Source organism: Harpia harpyja, chromosome 5 (genome assembly GCF_026419915.1).
Source record: "Harpia harpyja isolate bHarHar1 chromosome 5, bHarHar1 primary haplotype, whole genome shotgun sequence".
Lineage (NCBI taxonomy): Eukaryota > Metazoa > Chordata > Aves > Accipitriformes > Accipitridae > Harpia > Harpia harpyja.
This window is the reverse complement of record NC_068944.1, coordinates 9,662,965-9,688,951: the sequence shown is the minus strand read 5'-3', so window position 1 is coordinate 9,688,951 and position 25,987 is coordinate 9,662,965. Positions and strand designations below refer to the sequence as shown.

The 25,987-nt window shown below is 40.8% G+C and overlaps 2 protein-coding genes across 2 annotated transcripts in view; one reads left to right on the top strand and one right to left on the bottom strand.

Annotated features, from left to right (window-relative positions):
- LOC128142330 (dynein axonemal heavy chain 5-like) overlaps positions 1-7,980 on the top strand; it is a 167,695-nt gene extending 159,715 nt beyond the window's left edge. The window contains exons 74-76 of the mRNA XM_052788315.1: positions 553-761; positions 5,693-5,914; positions 7,218-7,980. Coding sequence (XP_052644275.1) covers positions 553-761; positions 5,693-5,914; positions 7,218-7,436 — 650 coding nt within the window. The 3' untranslated portion in view covers positions 7,437-7,980. The remainder of the gene's footprint in view (positions 1-552; positions 762-5,692; positions 5,915-7,217) is intronic.
- Positions 7,981-9,991: 2,011 nt separating this feature from the next.
- Positions 9,992-25,946, bottom strand: CAVIN4 (caveolae associated protein 4). Its single transcript, XM_052788123.1, has 2 exons — positions 25,118-25,946; positions 9,992-12,084 (listed from the first exon to the last, which is right to left on the bottom strand). Exons 1-2 carry the CDS (start codon positions 25,526-25,528, stop codon positions 11,428-11,430), a joined length of 1,068 nt encoding a protein of 355 aa, XP_052644083.1. The 5' UTR covers positions 25,529-25,946; the 3' UTR covers positions 9,992-11,427.
- Positions 25,947-25,987: the final 41 nt, after the last annotated feature.

Sequence of the window (25,987 nt, the reverse complement as noted above, 5' to 3'; positions counted from 1 at the left end):
GCCACTGCCAGAAAAATGTATAAAAAATCTTGCCTTTAGGTTTATTCTACGTACTGCTTTCCCACTGGGAATCTTGATAATGGAAATGTACAAAGTTATCATTAATAACAGTGAATTTCATGAGTATAATCACTGTCAGTACATGCTTAGGATATGGATGAGTTACACAGTACATCTCTATCATTGATCATGTATGTGGGATCCATTAAAATATATAAACAATATTGAAATGATTAATCACATTCCAAACACAGTGTGAATATAATGAATATAAATACTATGTGTGAGGGAGAAGGAGTTGTTTGAAAAAAAAATCTTTATTTCTGATCAAAATAACCCAAGAAATATCATTTATCTTGTCACCTTTAACTTTGAATCAAGTCTTGTAAGTTTGAGCAAATTAACTGCAAACTGTTAAGACTTTAGTGCAACAGGTGTGCAATTAAGGCACAATAAAAGAAGGTTTATTAGCCTCAGAATGTCATTTGAAAGTTTTAATTGCCTTTACAAGCTAGGGGAAAGTTCATTCTGAATGTTTTACTTATCTTCCAGGAACTATAATTATGTCAGAAGAATTGCAAGATGCTTTAGATAATATGTATGATGCTAGAATTCCAAAACTATGGTTTAGGATTTCCTGGGAGTCGGCTACTTTAGGATTTTGGTTTACTGAGCTTCTTGAAAGAAACCAGCAGTTCAGCAGTTGGCTGCAGGATGGCCGACCAAATCAGTTCTGGATGACAGGATTCTTCAATCCACAGGTAAGACTGCCAGATTGATCTTTCTAACCCCTATGTAACAGTTGAATTAGACCTTGAGAGAACTTCAAGCTGACTCAATTGTGACTATACAAAGTGTAATCTAAATTCAATTTTTAGCATAAATGTAGGATAAATTAACTTTAACATCTATTGCAGAAGTTTTTGCTAGACCAAAAGAACGTTACTGAAATAATGGAATGCATCTTCTGGTTGCTTTAACTGTAGTGTGGAAATTGGGTAAATACATCTTTTCACATTTCAATATTATCCTCCTTTTTTCCCCTCCTCTGTTACAGTAATCTGTTTTTCTTTCATTGTATGAAAATCCCTTTGAGTACAAAGCAAGGTAAGTTTCAAAACTTTGACATAGGAAGAAGAGATTTGGACTTGGCTCTCAATCCTTGCAAATCAGTTCCTTGAAATAGAAGGTTTGTTATTTATACCACCCCAGAATTGTGCCAGACTTGTTCTGCAGAGACATATAAAAAAATACAGCCTCTCGCCTGCACCATCTAAAATAAAAACTTGGCACAAAATGAAACACAAAAAAGGGAACAGCTGAGAACAGAGTTAAAAGAAGTAAAGTATACATACCTAGATGATGTGTAGTTTCTTTGCACAGCTATCCACATTCATTAAAGCTTTTTATGATTCACAGATGTTTGTGGGAAGTAGGAGTTGTGGAAGTGAGTCATTGTGAGAGTATCCAGCCAACAGGTTTCTGTGAAGCCTTAGCAAAAAGCTATTTTAAAGATGTATTTTAATCTCAGTACTTGTTAGCAATGCAAAAGCTAGCTGAAACAGCTGCCTAGAATAGAGAAAGCTACAGTGGCAAATATTCTCTAGGACTACTGCTGGGAAATATCCATCTATCATCTGTGCTGTCTGTGTCAGCTGTCTGCTGATACCACTTTATAGCATGGAAGCGTGCTCACAGAATCCCTGAGCAAAGGGTTCCCTAGCAAAGGTATGAGGGAGAGGAGTAGGAGTTTTAATAAAATGATTATGCTTCCATACTTGGTTTGTTAGCAACACATTGATAGAGGCACTCTAAAATATTCCTAAGGAACTTTTGCAATGATCAGGCTGGATGAAATCCTAACAGGCTTTCGGTTTTGTTGGTGTTTGCTTTTGCACTACAGATGAGCAACAGCTGATACAGATTTTGCACTGGTCATTTTAGCTGGCTTTTTTGTGCTTTTGGGTTGTTTCAGTTCTGAAATTTTGCCAGCCCAGATTGGGCATCCTACATTTTTTTGGATCCATACATCTTGATTTCTCAAAAAAGCTGCCAAATAATCAGAGTAAAATGTCCCCAAACAAGTTGTGATTTAATAGACCATAGTAAGTGAGAAAGCCTCCAGAAATACAAAAAATTAAACACTTCATAACACATAGTTCTAGAAGTCCCTAAATACATAGTGTGCAGAGAAAAATATCTGATAATGAGTTGTGCTTGCCTGATTTAAAAATTTATTTGTGCTGACAATCATAAGCTTAAGAATGAGATGGTTATTGTTATAGTCTCCATTTTCTGTAACCCAGGCTGTGGGATTGGCTCATTCTACAAGAAATTCACCTGACCAAAGACTCCTTTTCTATTTAATTAACTATTATTTTGTTAATAGTCATATTGCTGTGTTTAAAATCAGTATTTCATATGTTAAGAAAACTCATTTTCATCTTCTCAAGCAAGTTGAGGTGATGAAGTATTAATGCTGCAGTTCTAATGGCTTGTTTGTAATACCTGAGAAGTTGTCAGAAAAATCCTTTCATTTGTGAGATGAAATGCAGCTCCTAAGTAATTTGTAATTTGCATACTTGCATGGATCTCACTGTTTGCTTTATGGTCAATGGATAAATGCCATGGATAAAACAAGACAATAAAGTAGATTTATAGCACTGGGAGAATGAGGCATTCTGGCAATAAAAAATAACACAGGACCTGACTCTGCCTTCTCTTGGACTGTTTATACACTAGGATAAATTCAGCAATTTCACAGAAGTTAATCTTTATTTGTAGTGATACAAATGAGAGCAGGCTCAGGCTTCTGTGTAAAAGAAACCCGATTCCCTGTGTGTGTCTGCATTGGGCCAAGATAACTGTCGTAAAGAAAACAAGAAGTAACATGAATTTTCTTCCCTCCTGGAAGTTAATCTGATGTTACTGGATTTTTTCCTCACAAAACTTGTTTGCATATGTCACTATGCATATGTCATTTCTGCTTCCCAATTTCCATATTGTGGCTGATACTGTTTTATTGTTTCCTTGTTTCCATCTCTGTATCCAGTTGCTGTCACTTGTCCTATTTATGGATTTTAAGTCCTGTGAGGCAGAACTGTCTTTCTGATTGTATAGTACTTAGTATAATGAACCCTCAGCCTATTTCTAAGACCCTTAGATGCCAAAGCAATGTCAATACCAGTAAGAACATGAAGTACAATGCCTCCATTCCTCAGTGCCCACTTAATTCTAGTAAACCTGCCATAATTTGCTCGCTGTAGAAATTGCAAAATAAGTGACAAACAAGGAACTTCCTAAGCAAGGTAAAGAAGAGAATATGATTGTGAAAGCAGTAGACTTAACTGATTTCCATATTTCTTGTCATAGCTTCCATGGACGCCTGCTTCTCCCTCACTAGAAGGTTCAGAGTTAGTTTGCATGGGTTCTTAGAAGGCAAAGGGAAAAGCTTTAGGAGACTTCAGTGAGCAGGCCAGGGAGAAGTTCAGGAAAAAGCAGGTGAAGAAAGAAGAATTAATCTTCCCCATTTCTGAAATCTCAGCATGCTCTGCCCGCCCCCCCCCCCCCCCCAACCACCAAACACCTGCACAAACAAACAAACAAACAAAACAAGGCAAAGATTACCAGAAATCAGAAGAAATGTCATGGCAAGTGGTCCATTATGTCCCTGACAGAGGGTTTTGGGGGGAGGCAAGCTCTCAGCCATACAGTGGCACCTCAAGACACTTGATTCTTTCTTGCTGTTTATTGTGCTATTCACCTGCTCTGCGATACCCAGCTGGGCCTCCAACTCACAGCTTTAGTCTTTAAACACTGTCTAGGATTCATTCAAATAAGCAGATAAGTGTTACAAGTCCCACTGCAGACAGCATATAGGTTCTGCCGTCTCTGTAAGAATAGTCTGCAGTCTAAATCTTATCCCTGAAGACAACTCACAGCTCCGAGCTCACTTTATTCTAGTGTTTCCACAGTGCCTTTGAACTGATTCCCTTAATACAGTCATTGCTCTGTGCTGTCCTCTTCAGGATCTTCTTTCTTTAATATTTCAGTTTATCTGGGATCCAGTAGCCCTCTGGGGCCTTCTGGCAGTGAACACTTCATGTATTTTAAACTATTGGTACTAGCATGTTTCTACAAATTAAAATTCCACAAATTAACTACAAGGATTTTGCTTTCATTTAATGGCATCTCTGATAGAAGAACTTGGCCTTTAATCCTGTCTCCCTTAGCTATATGCTAGAGTTCTCAACTACTTCAAACGCAATTACAATTATCTGTGCTATCACAAAACCTCTTTAATACACTTCTCCTGAGGTCTCTGGAATTATATTAATGAGAAGCAACCAATGTCAATTAACCAAAACATCTGAGTTCATGGATGTTATCTCATGTTCTCATAACTTGAAGGGTATTGCGTAGCTACAAAGTGCTTAGCACGTGCAACAAGCACTCCAGTCCCAGCAGCCAAACACTGGCCTGTGCATTCAGTAGACCACTGTGCTAATGTTTCTGCATCTGACTTCTTTCCATTCCTTTGGCCCTAACAGTAGCTCAGCAGAGCATCCTGCACTGTGAATACTGAAGAAAAAGAAAAAGCTTGTTCAGTTCCCTCATTGCTCCTGATTTCTTCCTAGCTGTGCTGTTGGCTCTCTAATACCCACCTTTCTGTGTTCCCCATGTGGCTCTGTTTTCTCCCATCTCTGTCTCCAGATACCTTCTTTCTCTGCTCTGAAATCTGCCCTGAAACTTCTTCCTTCTTAGTTGTCCTTCTCAGTAAGTCCCTCTTGCATCTTCAATTTTTGTGTTTTATTCATTCATATCATGGCTATGCAAATGGGTTTCCATAGGGTAAAATAAGGTGTACATCCACAGCGTGTCCACTGGAAGTGCAAAGCAGTCTCTACCCTCCTGTCTCTTAGGGCTAAGGTATTTCCCATGTACTGCAGTGTGTGTGCACATGGACAGTTACATGAGAGAATCTAACCAGCATCTTCAGCTTGTCTTGTGATAGCTTGTAACCGTATCATGAGATTGGAGTTCTTTAGAACAGAGAGTGAGTTTCATTCTGCACTGCTGAAGAGCTGTGAGTTTATCTTGCTGGTGTCTACAATAGTACGTTATTGTAGTATATTAAGGCTTTGCACTGAGCAAAGTAACAGAGGCATTTCACTATTTAATTACATTATTCCAATTTGTACTTCCTTTGTATTCTGTAAAATGCTTCATGATTTGTTGACTGAAAAACAATTTTACAATGTTGGTATAAGAAAAGGCGAGTAATATAGCACATGAAATACCAGTGTTATTTGTGGCTTAGCAATTACCTGTGTTTGGAACCTCACAAAACACATTAATCTGGCAGCCTTGTAAAGCTCTCTCCATCTGGCTGGTTGTAAAGTAGGCATGTGAGGTGAGCTGAGTTATACGTGCAGCTTCTGATATGTTAAATAAGCCAATTTGGTGACTTCTTAGCACCAACAATGCACACCAAGTATATAAGAATGCATGGTACTGGGAAAATATAGGAAAGCACTGGATTTGCACAACTGAATTTAGTTTTGTATGCAGATAAAATTCTGTGGGATGAGGTTTTATACTGCTGATGTCACTATTATATAGGAAAAAAACAGATTGAAATGGGTAAGTTCAAGTATTTTAAAACACTCTATGTCATATTCAATCTCCTTAGGGATTCCTAACTGCTATGAGGCAAGAGACAACTCGCATGAATGTAGCAAAAGGGTGGGCACTCGACAGTGTTGTTTTACACAATGAAGTGACCAAGATGATGAAAGAAGATGTTGTTGGCCCTCCTCCTGCTGACATTGGTGGGGTTTACATATATGGCCTTTTCCTCGAAGGGGCAGGTTGGGACCGCAGAAACAGTAAGCTGGTTGAGTCAGCACCAAAGGTAAGGACCAAGTGAGCATGACTGACTGTGGCATAATATGGTGTGCTCAGAGAACACCAGAAAGTATTTTGAGTGCCTGCAGCAGTGGTTTCACAACAGGTTTTAAGAGGGTAAAACACCAGCAGGGCTGGGAAGGGGACTGAGTGTTTACCCACCAGAACCGAACAAAAAGACTTCTGTCAGAAAAATAAATTATGATGCGCTGCACTAGACCAGATGCCAGTCCCCTTGGCTTCAGGGGCCCTAGAAGCACAGCGATGTTTGAATAAAACAGTGCAACCCATAGTCAGCCTTCTTTTGACTGACCAAGTGGGACCCTATCACAACTTCCAAAGCCCAGGACTGGGTTTGATGACAGCTGCTGTGGAGGTCAGTGTTTGGATGACTAGAAGTCCCTGGCATTTGTTTTTGAATAGGAGGAAGAGTATTAGTTCTAAGCGTATGCTCAGTTATCCATGCATGGACTTACAGTTTACTGATGTGACTAAGCAGATTTAAAACCTAACAATGGAGTAGTGATTAGATGCTGTGGTCACTGCCAGGGAAAGCTGCCATTGTCTGCACTGGTAAACTTTTTCCAAACCAGTGATAACTGTCCCAGAATTGGAGTTGAGGTAATCCCTCTCCGTAGGTAAAACACTTCTGTATCTGGCTGAGATCAAACTTTTCCAATCCAAACCTTGCCAGCTGTAGCTTCTGGTGACAGCTGTTGCCTGGTTTGTCAAAAGACACCTTGAAACATGGAGTTTACTCAAGTGCTCTGGAATGTTCAGCAAGCCTCCATGTTGGTCTTGTGTTTGGATCTTTTTTTTCCCCCTGCCAATGAATACTTCATATTGCTGGAAGACCTGAGGGGATCTAGTCTGGATAAACACTCAAGGCTTCCTAAATGCAGCTTGGCCTTTATAACTCCAGGTCTGCCATTCAGGGAACAGTAGGTGGAGAAAGAATGGGGAACGCTAGCCAAAGGGGCAAAGGATGGGAAAAAAGACAACGGTCTCTCTCCCTCCTAGAACCACGCTGTCATTTTTCCATCTATTTCCATGGTGTGCAGTTTTCCAGGTTTCTACTGCTTTCTTTTACTTCCAGGCTTCTTGACGTCTGTTGGCCCTGAGCTGCCACTGGCTTAAAGTTAGGGTCAATGTAGTGGTGAGCGTAGGACTTGTGTTCTCGTGTGTACCTCTGCTGAGGTGCTGGTGCTTTTGCTGAAGGCCATCACTGAATCTAGTTCCAGCATTTGGAGTTCAGACACTCTATCCTGCTTCTCTAATGCTGAGCCCCATGTCTCTTTTAACATTCTCAGGTGCTGTTCACAAGTCTTCCTGTAGTCCACGTGTATGCTGTTAGCACAACAGCACTACATGACCCAAAGAAGCAACAAGGAAGTCTGTACTCCTGCCCTGTCTACAAAAAGCCTCGGAGAACAGATCTGACGTACATTTTCTCTTTGTATCTGAAAACAGTGCAGAATCCTGATCATTGGACTTTACGGGGGGTTGCACTGCTCTGCAATTCAAAATAAGGACAAACAGATAGCTATAAAGAAAGAAGCACCCAGGAAAATTAATCTGCAGCCAGTAGGACTGCTGTTATTATTGACAAAGTGGTGGCTACGTTCTCACAGGGATATGGGAATTACCAAGTGACATATAGAGATTGTGTTCATTACACATAGATCAGTTTACTCTGTTCACAGCAAAAATGCTAAATGTATTTAACCTGGGAATATCAGAGGGAAAACAGTTGCAGGTGTAAAATTTGGCAACTGTTATAAAGCAAGTGAGTATATAATCAACTAGCTTGCTCATAAGGGAAACACTAGGAAAAAAGTGCTTATGACAGTGACAGTGACAATGCTCTAACATTTATGGTGGTTCTTTTGTAGATGTTATCTTCTCTTCTTAATACAAGACTTCTTTGTAATATGGTATAAATCTTTTAAAATTCAACTTTGTAGTTAAAAACCTATCGTCCATAGCATTATTAAAGCTGTAATGACAAGTGAATTAAATGTATGGTAAAACTTTATGTTTCTCTGCATGTATTCCAATGCACAGTTCCTTTGATTTTGCACTTGTAAACTTATTGGGTGGTTTTACAAATGGATGCTACCATTTCCTTCAATAGTCAGTTGTTTATGCTAACGATCATAGAAACTGTACAAACAGGCGAGTTTATCTTTGCACAAGTAGTGGCCTTTGCACATATTAACTCATTTGTAAACCTATATCCCATTTTAAGGAAGATGTGCATCCCCCCATTATTAGCGAGAAAAACGTTTTGAAACTCGTCTCAAAGTAGACACATCTGAGCACCAGTTTGGCTTAATTAGTATTTGCTCCATTGGCATTAGTGCCTGAATCCTGCAAACTCAAACCTCTTAACTGGTTTTTATTCTGTATTTGGATCAGTTTAGGTAAAAAAAAAAAAAAGTAGAAGACACACAGGCCATTTCTGGGAGTAGATTCACCTGAAATGGTTGAAGTCATTTTTGTTTATTACCACCATTGCTGTCTACCCTGTAACTGAAGGGTGGTTGCTACTTCTCTTTTAATAGACAGACAACTATTGGCAGAAAACATGTTTGGCTTTTTTCACTAGCACAAATTCAAAGCAAAAGAAATTGCTGTTGGATGTTATGAAAGAACACTTGCAGTGAGTGTTTTGTTAATTGCTTTTTTTCTCCTTGTAAACACTTTCAATTTTTGTATAAACACTTCAATTTCTTTTCCGCTGGTGTCTAAGAAAGTAGTTCATCCTTTCTCATAACCAGTTTTACTCGGCAGTTAGCAATTGCTGGCCTCTTTCCGTGAGGAAGTTTGATATTCACACTCCCACTCACAACTAAGCAGAAAGTGCCAGATTTCTTCTTGGAAAACAGAGCAGACGGGGACAGGGTCCTGTTCTCCCACTGAGCCAGGAGCAGCACTTGTTGCACACGCAGTGCCGGTGAGATTACCTTACCAAGTGAAACCACCTGTTCAAAAAATATACAGCAAGCCTCCCTGCAGTATGGCCGTACATCAACCGATTTCATTGAGAATTTTGTTTCTGAGAAGGGTGAAGGACTGGGCTTCAAGATCATTGCTCCTGGAAATTATGAAAAAGATAATGGGGACTTCAAGCAGCAAAAGGCTGTGCTGTTGTATAGAATTTGAGGTTGTAAACCATAGTGTTCTCCCCATCCCCTACCTGTATGAGGGGATACGGAGTAAATTAACTTTGATCTCTTGGTACATGTAAAATTCAAGTCAGTAACATTGATAATAACTTACTTAAAATGAAGAGCGCACCCAAAGAACTCACTACTTGCTATGAAAACAAATCATCCTCTGAACAATTGAAGTTAGAAGTAAACATTAAAAAATACATATTTGATAGAGGTTATATGCGGTGCTACATGATAAGCTCCATGGAAACTGCATCACTTCCTTTCTTTGTCAAGTAAAATGAGAAAATTAAATGCTATATAAAGAAAATCTCTAGGCAATTATGTTCTAGCACTTAGTGTTCTGCTGTATAAAAATGCAAAGAAATAGCTTCTTTGAACTTTGACATTTTCATTTCAGTAACTAAACCCTGTTTGTCAGTTTAGGAAAACATCAAATCTTGCAGAACAGAATGCAGGCCATATTACAGAAGAACCAGACAAGTTATAGAGTATTTCCCTGAAGATAGTTACAGTTTTATACGGAACTGGAAGAAGAACATACAGTCGCCTGGTTCCAGAAAGACTTCCTATAACCAGTGAAAAAACAACCAACCAAACCCTCCAATCTATCCTATAAGCAAAACCTTCTTTTCTCTTTGCATGTAATTATAGTACAGCAGAGGTGTACAATTTACTGTTGAAAGACATGTCTTCCTCCCCCTCTCTCCCTCTCTTGCCCTGTCCTGCCCTTCCATTCAGTGGAGTTGCTGCTTCCAATCTGACAACATTAATTTGATTTGAAATGTCACTGACATAGTATAACATTGACCTTCCCCAACCAGTGTTCCCTAGTTACTATTGCTAAAGCTGTTTCGCTTCAAACGTGATGTACACCAGGCTAAATGAAAGAACCGGCAGGCAGAATATTTGAAATCAAACTAATTATATTTAAATTATAGATTAACAATTAGCTGGGAGTCCTCAAACAATGTATATAGATAACCAAGTTATGCTCTGCTGTTAAAATGAATCTGAGATATTAAATACAATCATACAGCTTTTGTCAATATTGTACAAGTTTCACACAGATAGTAATGGCTAACATTGCTTTAGATAAGTGCTTTGAAGGCAACTCTGTTTAAGAATGAAGAGAGCAATATAGTCCTGCACCCCATGTCAGCATAGCGGCCGTGTTTACAAACATATCTGATATCAGGGCACTGGCTCCTGTAACAGCATTCCATACTCCAAAGGGTGTCTGTCTCATAATCCCTGAGGCTGTGGCTGGTCGATAACGATGATGATAGGAAACAAAGAATTGGGTTATGGATTGGCCCTGTACTTCAGTGGCTTTGTAGAATAGATTTTAATTGCAGTGAAGCTCAGAAAAAGCACAGAGAATGGAAAACAAAACAATTCCCTTGTCTGGTCAGTTATGTTCATGAGCCCTATGATCCTCAGGATAGAGTAACAATTCTTTAAAAGATCTCGAGGAAACTTCAGTTACAATATTCTGATTTTTTTCTCTACTTATACAGAATGCATGCATTAATATTATCCCTCTTTTACTGCTTCATACCCTTGTCTTTCTCACAATCGCCTTTCCATAACATGAATACAATACCTCATTCTCCTTTCCTCCTGCTATTCCATATTTAATGTGTCTTCTGCTTTTTTATTCTTACTCCATAGGTGCAGAAAATGCATTGCTTACGTACATCAAACCTTCCTCTTCCAGAACTCTGGAAATAATCTTTAGTCATTTCAGGAGCTTCTCTCTTCCACTGAGAAGAAACACAATTTACTCAAGAACCTAGCATTCCTGCCACATTTTGTCACACCCTGGATAAAGCAGGATTTTCTTCCTTCTGCTGTTTCAGTGAGGGCCCTTAAAGGAAAAGATTTGTATTGCTGAATGGACATTTTTCACAGTTCTTCCTCTTGCTAATATGAAGTAATAGCTTTGTTATTGTTTTCTGATTAGAGGAGTTGGTATAAGATAATGGAAAATGTTTTTATACTGTTGTATGTACAACTGAAGAGAGTGATTAAGCTGTAAAGTGACTGCTAAATCAATCTTGCAAATACATCGGATTTTCATTTCCCTTTGACATGTGAGTTCCATTTGGGTTAACGATGGCTATCGGCACGCTGCAGGACAGAGGGGGAGCCCCTTTGTTCAGTTTGCATGGCTTGGCTTTTGTCAGGAAGACAACACTACAGACACCCGTGTAAAAGAACAACACCAAGACGTGTTTTGTGATATAACACAAATTCACACGTTTTTCTAAAGCTGAGTGAATTCATACTGTGTTATCTCTTGTTCAGTAAGGATAGTATGGTGTGTTTGCTAATTGATTCCTTATGCCGATTGCTTTAAGTCTAGCAGAGGGACATCATCACCTCCTCCTCCTTCTTTTCCTTCCTGCTTAAGAACAACTTCTGGGATCGTCACTCCTTTTTCAGTTGATGGGGAAGCACCTTTTGTTGCACTATTCTTGTCTTTCTTTACCTTAGTGATCACTTCTGTGTAAGAGATTTCTTCAGTGAAGGGCTCTGCTGCTGCGAGCTCAGAGCCGATGTGCACGCCGCCTTCCTGGATCCCTTCCTGACCTTCGGCTCCTGTTCGTTCTTTATTTTTTTTATGGATCTTGAACGTCTCCTTCGTTGGGGCAGCTTGTGAAATGGTTTTCTTGATCCTTATCCCAGATTGTTTCAGTCTCTCTCCTGACTGCCTGATCCTCTCTCTCCTCTCAGGGGTCACTATTCTTGTTCGAAGCCTGTTTACCTTCTTGCCAAAATTTTGTCTCGTCTTTTGGATATTTTCCCTTGAAAATGCCTTTTTGATATCATCTATGCGCCTCATGCCTGATTTCTTGAACTGGGTTGCTTTGCTTTCTTCAATATAATATTCTTCATCAGAAGACAGATCATCAGGTGGGAAGAAATCATCCTCTAGAGTTTCACCTGCTGTCCTCTCTTTGATAACAGAGAGAGATGAAGGACACTCGGTTTCCTCCTGTGAATGAAAGCACAGAGTCATCTTCCAGCATGTGTGTTTTAAAAGGATGGCGATTCATGCATTTTGTTTGTTGGCTTGTAGTTAATGAATGCTAACTGACATACAATATTGTAACAAAGTAAGGTAGGCTTGTACCATCATATGTGATCTATACAGAATACAAACGGCAGAAGAAACCTTTGCCAAGTTCTGTAAAGACATTATGCCTGTTTAAAGTTTTCTTTTCAGTGTGGTTCTACTTGAAACTAGTGAATGCCATGGTCCTATGTGTACTGGCCTCTAGTTTTCAGGGCAGGTTTCTCTAGTTCTCTTTTTTTTTTTGAAGCTTATCTGCTTCACCGAGATTGGACCTGGATCCATTATTCCTCACCAATAAAAGTAGACATCCTGTAGACAAAAGAGGCTCTTGTGCTTGTGTCAGCTGTACACTCTCCAAATGAGTGCCTCAATGGTATCGGTAGCTTCAGTCCTTTACTGTCACCAAGACAATCGCACATTTTTGACTAACTGGAACTTAGCAAACAATTCTGTTGCTGCCCAGAAGGGGATGAACCCCAACATATTAACTTACATGTGCTGGCTCCACAAGGGGACAAAGTCAGTAAAGGAATGAGATGTTATTCAGTAAATCCAGTTCCACACAATTCACTCAGCACCTGCACCATTGCTGAGGTGAACTTGACTTGTTCCATCTGGAAACACATGAATGACCCTGAGGAACCACCTCTGTCTGCTGTGGTGAGTTTGGTGGCCTGTATGAGCATGCAGTGTTACATATTTATATTATACATATGATACGTATTAGCCGCGTGCTTGGAAGTGGTGACTATCCTAGATATCTTAGCACTAGGAATTTATGCAGCCTCTCCAAAGAAAGACTGCTAGAGACTCAAAGCTCAAAGACACAGAAGATTTCCCAAAGTTGTCCACAGTAAACAAATAATTTACCAAGAATCACTTAGTGGTTAAGGACATGCAAAAAAAAAAAAAAAAAAGGAAAAAAGCTTGTGGTAATGGAAGGATTTATCAGAACAGGGAGAATCTCCTGAGAGAATCGATCCTCTGATCTGAAGACTGCTGTCTGCATGGACATTACAAATTTGTGGCTCAGTGTCAGTGAGTCACTTCTATCTAGAAGTACTAGTGTATGCAGAGTAGAAAACTCATAACTTGTAGGAGGTGTATGAGATGGACAATGCCAGCCCCTTCTTCCCTACTAGCTGTTTATGCGCATGTGCATGTTCTCTTCTCCCTGGAGGAGCAGCCTTTTGGGGTGCAGACAGGTACAACAGCTATATAAAACTTCTCTAAGCTGTTTGCCATTAGTACTAACTACTTCAGCTGATTTCTGAGGCATGACAGTTTCTGCGCTCTACCCTTAGTATTATTATCTTAATGCAGACAATAGGAGAGATATTAGAAGTTGTGAACCCATGAAGAATGGGTCAGGCTTACTGAATATTTTGCTGTGAACTGATTTCTGGCCAAAAAGATGTCTGTCATTTTTCACAGTGACTCATTAGGAGCAAGTCATGTTTAATGTTATTTTACAGAGTACTAGCAATACGTAAAATAAAATACATCATCGTGCCTTGGCTCCATTAAAAACTCTCTAGTAAATAGTTGTTAATACTTAGAAAAAATAGGGATAAATTATGTTGCATTGATTACAGCAGAATGTTATTCAACTCATCTGTCAAAATCAGCAGGAACAAAACTACAATGCTTTGCTAATGATCATCTTCATTAACATGTGCAAATTAACATTAATTATATAAAGACTTCTATATATAAACATAATCCCTTCTTTTCTGAAAATGAACTAAAACACAGCTGGATAATAATTCCTCAAAGTTTGTAAATTATAGCCCACTCCTTCAGCTGAAATGGTAACAAAAATGTTTCCAGAATGACTATTCTGAAATTTCAGTACATGCAGAAATGAATACAATATGGTGAATAGGGTATGCTGTTCATATGAAGATTACTTTTTAAAAGGAGAGAAGGCAGAGAGACTATTTTCTCTGCAATATTTAAGCTGTCTTCCTTTGGAAGAAGAACAAATTTTTCTGTACATTTTGTCAATTGTTTGCCAGATTTTTATTGTATTTAGCTTTATAGTCTATTAGCTAAAGAAGAGAGCGCTTTAACTTTCATACATATGTGTTAGAATTAAGACTTATGAACAACAACATGTGAGATGAAGGCGTTGTAGATGAGACACAGAAACTAGAGCTGCAGGTCCTGAGGAACATTCTTCATTCTGCTACAGACTCTGAGAATGATCTTTGCCAAACCTTGGATTTTCTCCTTTTCCTTGGTTTCTGCACACATCTTGCAGAATCAAATGTAGCAAGGCGAAAAATCAGTGTGAGTTTCTATCTCCTCTTAAAATTTCTGGCTGTAAGATGTTACCAAAACGGAAAGTATTAATGAAACTGGCTAGCATGTTAGGGAGGTTTCATAATAAAAATACAGGGGTTTAGGCTCAGTAGGAGAGCTTTCTCATCTGCTTCCTTTCTCTCTCCTGCCCCTCCCCATTTCTTCCTATGACTAGGTATCAGTGGGGTAGAGAGAAGAGAGGAGCTCATCCTTCCTAAAGCAGGAACGATAAGTTTTAGCACCAGGTGGGATATAGATGGAGTCAAAGCATATAGCTACCGGCTCATTTATAGACTCACTAAAAGCGAAGACCAAACACCTACTGATTTCAGTTGCACAGGACAGAGCCCTACACCGGGTGACAACTTTCTTCTTGGCTGGAAAGTGGATGGGACTGGAAATAGCAGGACTGGACAGCTCGGTCTTGGGGGAGGGTGAGAAGGAGTTGAGCAATCAATGATGCTACTTGAAAGCTTTTAGTTAAAAACCTACTTAAGCATTTTGCTAGGAAGGACTCGTTATCTGCCACCACCACCTCATGGGAGGTAAGGGACGATCTTTAAGCTAAGTTTGTAAGTGCTCAAATAAAATGAGGACAGGAGATGATTTCACAGTAAAAGGTGATACCAAACAGCCAGGTATTTTTAACCTGATTTCTCGAGGAAAGAGGAGTGCAGTCATATGGTCTGTCTGGTGGTTAATACAAAGGACATGCACTCTGCTTGCCCTGCCTACTGGCAAAAACTAAAGACGTGCGCACGCCAGAACCAGAAACCAAGAAACAAATCTGTGGAAGCTGATCATTCCCCTTCCCTTTCATCAGTCCTCCTGGATGGAGCACCTGGAGAGGGTGCACCCTGCAGAGGGTGCTCACACTGGTCCTGGTACACCTGTTGGCCATAATCTCCTCAAGAGTTAATCCACCACTCAACGCGCTGAAAATAGACTTGGACCTTTCAAAACAAAACAATTTTTTTCTTTCTGCTCCAAGAAAAAAAGTCGGGAAATCAGTCATGTAAGTGGTTGATTTGGAAGTTCTCTTGTTTTTGTACAAAAAGCGTAGCATATACGGTTACATTATGCAGCTCCCACCCTTACATAGCCTCTCCAGTAACACATAAACATTTGGGCATTTTCCAGCAATTTGAGAACGGAGCTGAGCTCAAACACGACAAAATAAGCTCTCTGCTGAGGAGCCGGCTGTGTTGCAAGTTGTTCCGTCTGTCCTCCCAGCTGATGTCTGTCCTGAGCAAACACGCCATGGCTCAGGTACCTTGCTCGTAGATCTGGACCCGATGTTTTTGGCAGGTGACTGGTGGGAGGGGAGCCGAGAAGAAGGGTTGTGTGTTATGAATGGGCGTAGGAGGGGAGAAGGGAGAAATGAGTCAGATTAGACGGTGTGTTGTTGAAACTGGAAATATTTTGGAAAAATGCCTGTGTGTGGAAGGAAATGAGGTCTGGAAGGAGAAAGACTTCAGGTTCTGTGGTAGCAGAGGAAGGACTGAAGGCGTTTGCAATGGTAAGGGGAAAGCCTGGAGACCTTTGCAGCCAGGCAGGGAGAGAAATAGGCCACAAAGCTGTAGGGTTAGTTAGATCCACTGCTTAAGAAACAACTTTAACAAACAAAACTTAAAGAGTGGCTGGTGATGTCCCTGGCACAGTGAGTTTACTAAGAAAGCATTTAAAACCTGAACTTTGGCTTTTCATCATTTTTGAGTATTTAACTCCTCAAATATGCATAGCCAAAGAAGTCTGAGTTTTTAAGGGCCTGGCTGAATACAAAGAAAACACATGAGTAAACCTCAGCTTTGATGAAGAAAGCCAGCACAGACTGTGTTTGAACGGATGGCTCTGGGGACAGTGAATATTGAAACCCAGATGTTTCTAACACTGGGCTCCCAAGAAAATCTGACTCCGACATTGTCATTTTCTCCCTCTGCTCCCATTTCAATTTAATTCACAATTAGAAAATTTTCGAAAGGATGTATTCTGTGTCCTTCACACGGGCCTCAAGGAAGGGATCACAGCAGTAGCATTTTTCTCCCATAGGATATAACGAGGCATTTATGAAGGAAGGCTAATGCACCTGCTCCTTGAACTACGCAAAGCACAAGGTGCAGACTCTTTTTCACCTCACAGAAACCTTAAAAACAATAGGTAAATAATCTTAAATGTGGCAATGCCCCTAATCAACATTATGAGACTCTTGAGGTGGCGATGCTCAGATAATTGAACACTGGGGGGAAAAGAGACTGTCTCAAAACGTGCCTACTTGATAACCCTGCCTGCACAGTCAGGCTCTTCTCATCTCTGGGCAGGGAAAGGAGGGAGATGGCAGAGCAAATTGTTTAGTGATGTCTCAGGTATTTTGCTGCAGTGGTGTCCTGGCAAAGATCAGGTCAGCTCTAATAGCACCTTTCACTCTTACTGCTGAACTATGGAGCAGATAAGCCAAGGGGGCTGTTGGAAGAAGAATGTCATGCCTTCAGCAAGGTCAGTGAGGCTGGGCAAAAGAAAAAAGGTTATTAAAAAAATTTGCTCACAAACGTGTTAGCTAAATGTCCTCCCTTTATCTTTGTAAGCACAGATGGGATCAATAATTAATAGCAGCAGTAGTATTGTTTTCATTAAGAAAAGGTGTGTTGCTAATTTAGAGTTCACTGGATTCGCTAGACGAAGCAGTGACATAGTGTCACTGTACAACAATACTTGGGCTTTAAGTACACTTCTAATGATAATTTCAGTAATAATTTTATTATAATGCCATTTAAAAATAAAAAATAATGGGATATGAGGACATTTTAATGGATATGGCCAGCTCAAGAGCTTCACTCCCCTTGTCCTTCCATGTTTTTGGCACACGTATTCTGGGTTTGTATTTCAAAGCCCAGGCTGGGCTTCTAGAGTCAACAAGGAGAAAAAAAGATAATACATTGTCTTATGAGTAAATACATGCTAGAAACGCTATAAACCAGTTTTGCGTTCTCTTTTCAAAGAGCTTCAAAGTGTAACTCTAACAAGCTTTAATAAAGGCAGCTGTTATCAGCTCTCCACTATTATCTAATTTCAATTAAAACTTTAGCAGAACAAAACTTTTTAAAATATGAAAAACAATAGCAGAGAAAAACAGAATGACCAAATAAATAATAAATATAAACTCATATATATATAAAATTATATATTATATATATATCTGTAAAATCGAGACTCAAAATGCTCCTAAAGAAACTGCTCACAGCATATGTAGGGAGGAGAGACAGATGAAACTCCATAACACAGAGTCATTGTGTTGCACAGGGAAAAGGTCACGGCAAATGATCTTTCAGCCTTGGGATGTGTGACAGGGAAGGTACAGGTGATGATTAACATAAGCACAGATGGGACTGGTGATCACCTGACAATTCTGAAGCAGAACACGAAGCAGCAAAATGGTCGAAGGCCACCCAGCACTTGGTCTGGCGCTGCTGCCGTGTCTATGACAACTAGTGATGCAAATGACTGGCAGCGTATGGGCAGGAAACACAATGTTTAAAAAAATCCTAGAAATTTGCATGTTAAATGAGTGATTTGTTATTCAGACTGGCAGCCGAGGTAAATCACTAAAACATCTCCTTGAAATTGCTCTCTAAATAAATACAAAACTGCTGATGAATAACCAATTACAAATCATTCAGTACTTTTACCCATATTCTAACAGTTAAGAGTGAAGCTTTATAAATCTCAAGCGATCCCTTCATTTTTTCTGCAAATATACCATTTCAAAATCTCTGCCATCAGGCCAAAAAGCTGCTCAGATGAGGGAGAAATAGGATTATTTTAAAAGGGCACCTAAGGGATTTTATCAAGTAAAGCAGACAGATAGAGAATAAACACTTCAGCACGTCAGACTTCATGGCCAAGTGCTGTGGCTTGTATTTAGAATTATTTTTACATAACGAAAAAGCAGCCTGGCCAGAACAGTCAATCCCCCTCATTTCTCTTTTGTGAAGCCTAATGCACATCCCTTTTCTTTAAATTCTGACAGAAATTCATTAATTTAATGAGGAGCATACAATGACTATAAAGAAACCCAGCTCATTCTCTCATTATCTGACTGCAGCAAGCTACAGACAACGAGCAAGCGGTACCGAGTTATACCACATCACTCGGAGAAGCCCTTGGCTCTAGGCCACCACATGCTGCATAAAAAGGACTACTGCAGCTCCGGGGGAAAATTAAAGCTTCACGGTCACTTTGCTTTGCTATTGTTTTATGGAGCCAGCCTAGGGAATAGCTCTGCAGGTCAGTCCGCAGGTTTGCAATCAAAAAGTGGTGAAATTTCTCACTTCCAATTCATCTGTAGATACCAACCCCTTGTCAGTGGAGGAGAAAGAGCGATCACAAGGTGTGATAAGACAAAAAAATATGTTTGGTAATGTTTTGTTTCATTCATTCATCACAAGGTGACTGCTCTTGCAGGCTAGCTAGGACAGGGAAGTGCTCTCAGGTACAAGTGAAACCCAGGCAGCCATCAGGAGCCGCTGAGCTCGTCTGCCCAAGCAACCATGCCTCCGTATGAACTCGCTTCTGGACACCCTTTCAACTAAATGGAGAGAACAGGTACTTATAAAGTAGAAAACGTATCCAGAAGTAGATGTCTACACCAGGTCGGGTGAATCAGGCTCCATACATTTCTCTCTGCTCACTCGAAGGGAGCCACACACAGGCCAAATGCACAAACGCCTGCGTTACTGATGTCTGATGCCTGGCAAGATGAATCCCGCCCCACATTCTGAACTTGCTGTTAATGACTTCACGTATTCCTCACGTCTGTGCCTGCGCTGTTTTGATCAACTTTCCTCCTGTACCGAAGGAATAATTGCAAGGTTCAGCTATCTTCAGTAGCACTGAGAATATAAATCCCAACTGCGCATCCCCAGTCAAGTCCGCTCCTGAATCTGGGCCGCAGGCATGAAGGGCATTGCTGAAGATAGGTGGGTGCCCGCAGCGGCCAGCCACAGCTCCTGTTGATAAGTCACTCCAGGCAGCTTCTAGGACCATAGGCGAGAGGCACGGCTCAGGAGGCTCATGGTGTAGGTACGTTCTTCTGCTGGCTTGCAGGCCAGCCGCAAGCAAAGCCCCGAACAACCGCATCCAGTGCAAATGTAAATTAAGATTGGTTGTTTCCACCACTCAATGTTAATAGGGGGAGAAAAATCAATGGCAGCCCTGAGAAGGTGACAGCCTGTCCCCTGTGAAGATCATCACAAAGGAACAGGTCTGGGGACTCCAGTTACACTGGATCAGATAGTGTAGAGCCAAGTTTATAATCTGCTGTGAACACAGTCCTGTGAAATACGCAACCTATTTCATTTTACAAACACAGAAATGGCCCAACAGCTGCTATTTTAATTTATTTTTAATTTCCCTTTCTCCTCCTCCCTTGTGAACATGTCACTAGAAATACAGTTTTTCTTTAGCGGGTTGACAGCGGTTGATTTTTTTCTAAAAATCACGGGTAATTTATGATCTTCTTGGCTGCCTGCAGTACTTCAGCGCCGGCTCTGCCACTCCGCCAGCAGTTGGCTGCACAGCACGGGGCCAGCTCAGTGCTTTGAACTGAAGGACTGGGCTTGACACTGCAAACAAAGGACTCTTGCTACACTTTCCAACACAACTGTTGGGTTTCTTTTATTCTCTGTAATCTCAGAGAAGGAAATTACCTGTCCCAGCTGTAAAAATATTTATAAGTTTTATACCACGAGACTCCAGCAAAGGCCTTGTGTCGTTGGGCTGCTGAGGCCTCTGTGTCTGAGGCCAGTGCTCTGCTGTCACAGGTAGTCAACCTATGCCGTCTTTTTTTCCATTAAGTTTTCAGACTCCACTTTAATAACAATTTAAGTTTTCTTTTCTCCCCATGGGTTCTAGCAGAAGGCTTTGTCCGGACCCTCATGTCTCCAGGACTAAGAATCCATTTCTGGTTTCTGACCTGAGATGACTCACGGACGGTTTACACCCATTTCATTTTTTTGCTGATGTTCTTTACTGGACTCCTCATCCGTGCCCCAATGCTTGTATAAATGACAGCCACAACCTCTCAGCCTCTTCTCTTGCTGGACTAAAGCAAGCTAGGACCTCCTGGTCTCCTCTTGTGTACCAGGGCTTCCCATTCCTCTGCTCAGCCTGGTAGCTGTTTTCCAAACCTGTTCAGTTTGAACACAACTTACTTCAACAGGGGTGATCAGAGCTGTACATGGTAGTCCACGCAGGCTCTGAAGTGTTTTGGGCAAGGGCACTGGGTGTCTGTATCATTTCTGGAAATACCTTGCCTGAAGCCTTTCATGCCCACACTTAACTTTTTTAAGAGCCACAACATCAAGTAGGCTCTCAGTCATCTTGTGAGCAATTAACACGCCATTTTCTGCCCTTCCCAAACCATGGGGCCTCAGAAGACAAATTAACAACAAGGGCTCCTGCTAAAAGTACAGGAATTGACACTGAGTACACTTAAATTAGCATTACTCCAGCTTAAAGATAATTTGGTTTCTTCTCTATTATTTCTTTCTCTGGACTGACAGCTTCTCATTTTAAGCATATTTTATTAGTATCCATACCTTTTCTATGCCAAGACCTTTAATGAAAATATTACACAATTGACAAAGACGATCTTAGAAGCAGACACTTTTAGAAACCCATCACAAGCCTCACTTCCCATTTCAACGCAACCCACTGCCATCTGTTGTTTTTCTGGATTATCTGTTATGAGGTAAGATATCAGGTACATAAATATGAGAAAGGATAAGACCTCTCATGCTTCTGTGAAACAGAAAAATGATCAAATATGAGTTACCTAGCACAATCTGCTCTTGGTGAGCCATTTAAATCCATGGTGCTAACGATTCTGTTCTGCAGACCTGCTTCTAAGCCTGCCATTCTTATGCCCAAATGGTATCAGATGAATGGCAATGTTTCAGATTGTTTCCTTTGTCTTTTTCTAAATAGAAGTGTTACATTTGCTGCCTTTCATGTCACGGTTACTCTCACAGGTTTTTCTCAGAATAGCTGTAATTAAAACTCCGTGCCGATGGACGGCAAGTTTGTGAGCCTGGTCTTTCAGCATCCTCATCTCTAGAGCTCGTGACACCCTGACTTTTACTGCCACTTCAGATGGAAGTGCTTCCACTTCAGGTTTTCAGATTATTACCCCCATCTCAATCTCACCATTTTTACTGTCCAAGCCATTATGCTGCGGAAGGACAGTGGGCAGGAAAAGCCACTTATATTTTAATTTATTTATGCATAATATGAGCAGCATATGCAAGGCTGCTTCTGCTAGCCTCTCCCCGAGCGTGTGGTGGAGCAATCGCAGGGCAGACAAATCGGTTGCAACATGGCTGTGTAGGCCAGTCAAGCCATAACCTTACTTGGTTTCTGACATGTCGACCGTGACTGTCCACTAATTTTAAATGTCATACAGCAGTGAGTGAAACAAATGCATGCGTCCCTTCATAGGAAGTTGTTACTCGTTTATGGTGCTAATGTAAAGTAATAATAGAAAAGAGCCCAGTAACTGTAACATGGACTTCCCGGTGCCTGTATGCTCACATTCAAAGAGGGACTTGTGGAACATGCAGAAAAGCAAATGAAACAAGTTCTTTTAGGATTTAAAAAAGAAAAAATCCCCTTTTATTTCTGAATAATTTAGCCAGAATGAGTTAAATTGTTAGATGCTCTTTAACTGCAGAGAAATGATAGCTCTCACAGCTGGTTATTCAGACTAACCTGAACAGAAGTGAACAGTGACCTGCACAACCTATAATGTAGTTTGCCTTTCCTACTATACCCTTAGGGCACGCAGCACTCCAGGGTCAAAGACCTCACTAGAAACTCTGAAGTAACCTGGCATTTTTAATCATGCAATCAGTCTGGGGAGGAGAGCTGCCTGCTACCAAATCTCTTCCACAACCGCATGGCCTTTTAAAAATGAATGCTCTCAATTTCCCTAATCGTTATGCTCATGGATGATCACTTTGTCTCTTTTTAAAGGGAGGCTATTGCCTACTCTTTTCATCATGGCCGAGGTCGCTTGGGACAATCTCCTCCAGCCAATGATCCTTTTCAACCTGCCTACTCCTTCTATCAATGATAAGATCAAAGCTATCCACTTGAAAGAAAATCTTTAGGATTTAATTGGTGTTTCCCTTTTCCTCATATGCCAATGTTCTGGCAAAAGTTAAAACTAAAACCCACGTGCACTCACCCATGTAGGCATTTAACGCCGGCTACACACAGGTCATTGGCTCCAACACAATGCCCCAAATGGTTCATCAGAAAAAAAAATCTCACTACAGATGAGCTGTCACTCACAACCACCAAGTAAACAAGTTGGTTATACCCATTTGTAAAATAGAGTGAAGGGAGTATGCTGATTCTGTACCTATTAACAGACTCCCCTCATTGTAGCCAAGCTTCGGTCATTCAGGTCTTGGCACTCCAGCAGTATGCCTACACTGGTGTAAATCAACAGTGTGAAAATCACTGCACTTGTGTGAAAGGGCCTTTCACAAGTGTACCTGTGCCTTAAAGCTTCAGCGCACTCTTGACTACTTAGTGTGTTCCAGTTTTTGTGGAGCAATGCAGTTCTCCTCCTCCAGAAAAGTGTTAAATGTCGGATCCCAGAGGGGTCAGCATATCTGCTCCTCCTCCATGCAAGAGGGAAAAAGTTCTTCAATCCACCTTACAGAAGGGATGGAAGTTAAAAAGGAAGCCATTCATATTCTTGCTGGCAGTTCTCAACTACCGTAGGAAGAGGAAGCTAGAAAGACAGCAATCAAAAATGCTGTTTCCCTTCCTGAAAAGTACCACCTAAGAATTAAACATACAGAACAGGGTGCAGGTCATTCTTGTCCAGCAAAACCAGCAGACAGCTCAGAAACTCCTACTGAGGGTGATTCTTAGAGAAAGTACTCATCGTGAGAGACACCTTTTGTATGAAATATCTGAAAATAGCAACAGCTGTTCCTTATAGCTGTATGTAAATCCATATTCACCATATTTTACTACATTTTTAAAAAAGCCACAGCTCATGTCCTGTTAGGAGAAAAATTTACATTATGTAATGAATACTGTTTTAAGAACAAATATTTTCAGAGCCTTGATTCTGCTGCAATCATTATGGTAAATGCCCATCAATGAAATGGCATTATGCCATTAACCAGGGGTGTCAGAGATAGTTATTACTTTTAGCTGGGAAATGATTTACAAGGAAAAAGTGAAAGTGCCTGTTTTCTATTCCATCATGATGGTGCAGCTTGCAATAATTGTAATAATAGGCGAAATTGTGCCCGTGCTTTCTCCTGAATATGCATAGTAAGTCATTCAGTCAGAAAACCTGGGAGGCACAATTTGGCTGCATATGGTACTAAGATAACATTAAAGAGGTAACATTTCCTACCTTCAGCTTTTACTCTTTTCTTTTTTTTTTTAGATTTTTTTTCCCCAGTAGTAGAAAATGAAGTAGCTAAGAAAGCTAGATTATGCAGAGGAATTTGTCAGCTGTATACAGTGGTGAATATACTCAGTGAAACACACGGCTCCATTCATTGCAACTACTGTTATTTATGTACAAACAGATGCAAGACCAGGGTGTAAGGCTGGGCAATGCAGGCGCATTGTATTACTCGTGAGGGCTGGTATTTTCAATAATGCCTAATGATGAATACGACTCATCTGAAAGAAGCTTTGGGGACTCGCTGGTATGAAGGAGAAACTATGCTTCTGGCAAAAGATTAAACACTCTTACTTTCTATTGACCTGGGGAACTGGCAAGTTTCAGCAAATCGCAAGATCAGGCCATTAAACAAATGGGTTTCACAGCGCTCGCTAGCAACTCACAGACCCCATAAGCTGCCTGCACTGTCTACTTGTATGAATGTAGGCGAGACCATGCCATTTCATGAAATTTCTGTTCAAACACAATAATCTGTAAGAACAATGACCATCCTACAATGAGGTCAATGAACGAAAATGTATGATTTGCTTGTCGAATATGATTGGAAGAACAGTGCTGGGTTAAACCATTTCCAAAGTAGAGCATGAAAGGTACTATTTGCTGTCATGAAGGGTTTGTGGGTCTGAGCTTTAGTTTGTGCATATACTGCTACTGACTGAGACGATGAAAAAAGCCCCAGTTTGTCAGCAGTACGACAGCCTGGGTAATGCTGCAAGTTTAATCAACCGTGTTTTGAAATTAGTGTTAGAAGAGAGTCTGTGTTCCAAGGAGCCTACAAACACTTTCGCTATTTGGACTTCTACTTAATACGATGAAAAAAATAACAGGGATGAATGTCAGGCATGGTTTGTATGATAAGATTTACAGGGCCTGCCTCATATTACCTTTCGGAGAGGCAACAAATAGTCCTTGCTGATCTGCAGTTAATCTTACACGACTGGCTCAGGAACCTACCAACACTAATAATAGACCGCGTGTGCTGCCGTCAGTAGGCTCATGCTGAAAAGCACTGAGGAGCACAACTCAATGTTAAAGAAAGCATAAAATAACTCTCACGTTGGATAGACTGCGCCTTTTGGTTCATTAACCGATGCCTACCAGCGGCTACCAAGGAGATGGCACAATGACAGCACTACAAGAAATTAGGCTTGTGGTTACCTGATAGATTACGACCCGGAATTTGTTTTTCTTCAGCATCTCCTCTTGTTTGGCTTCCACCTTCTGCACACTGGTGCTCTGCCTCTCCACACGTGCCCGCACCTCCTTCACGGTGGAGCTGACTTTGCGGGTTTTCTCCAGTAACTTGTTCACCGTGTAGCCTGTATTGCCATGAGCCTGGGCAAGCTTTAAAATGTCAATCTGTATAGTCTTGATGGCATTTTCCATCTCCCTGTGCCTCTCCTCTATCCTTTTCTGGCTCGCCTGCACGCTGTCCACAATGTTGGCCACTTTGTCCAGGACCGTCACAATCGTGTAAGCTGCATCTTGCTCTTCTTCCTCCTCGGTGACGCTGGAGAGACGATTTTGGTGGGTTTTGTCAGCCTCGGGGGTGATTTCGCGGCGATCCATTTTGCCTGCCTTCAGCCGGGTCGGCGGGAGGCGAAGTTTCAGTGATCCTGCCAGAACGATTCTGGCGCTGCTGCAGGGAGCCAGGGTGACAGCTGGCTCCGGCGATGCTCAAAGTAGGGCGTGAAACACCGCTCCTGGAACTTGGTCAAATACTTCTGACTACAAAATATCCACACATGATTGTTCAGATACTTTCAGCAACATGAAACCCCTAAAATTAGGAAGCAATGTCTGGAAAGGAACGTTACGTTTGAAGGGTCACGCTTCTGTACTGGTGAAGTTATTAGCGTTAATCCAGGAAAGTTAAGTAACTTACTAATTAAGCAGGAAAGCAAACTTGCATATTTTTAACGATCTACTTTTGTTTTCATGTTACTGGTGTGCTTTCCTCCGAGGGAATTCAAAGAGTGGTCAGGAAAATTAACACGGTTGTTTTTTCCAGCAAAACAACTTCAGGTC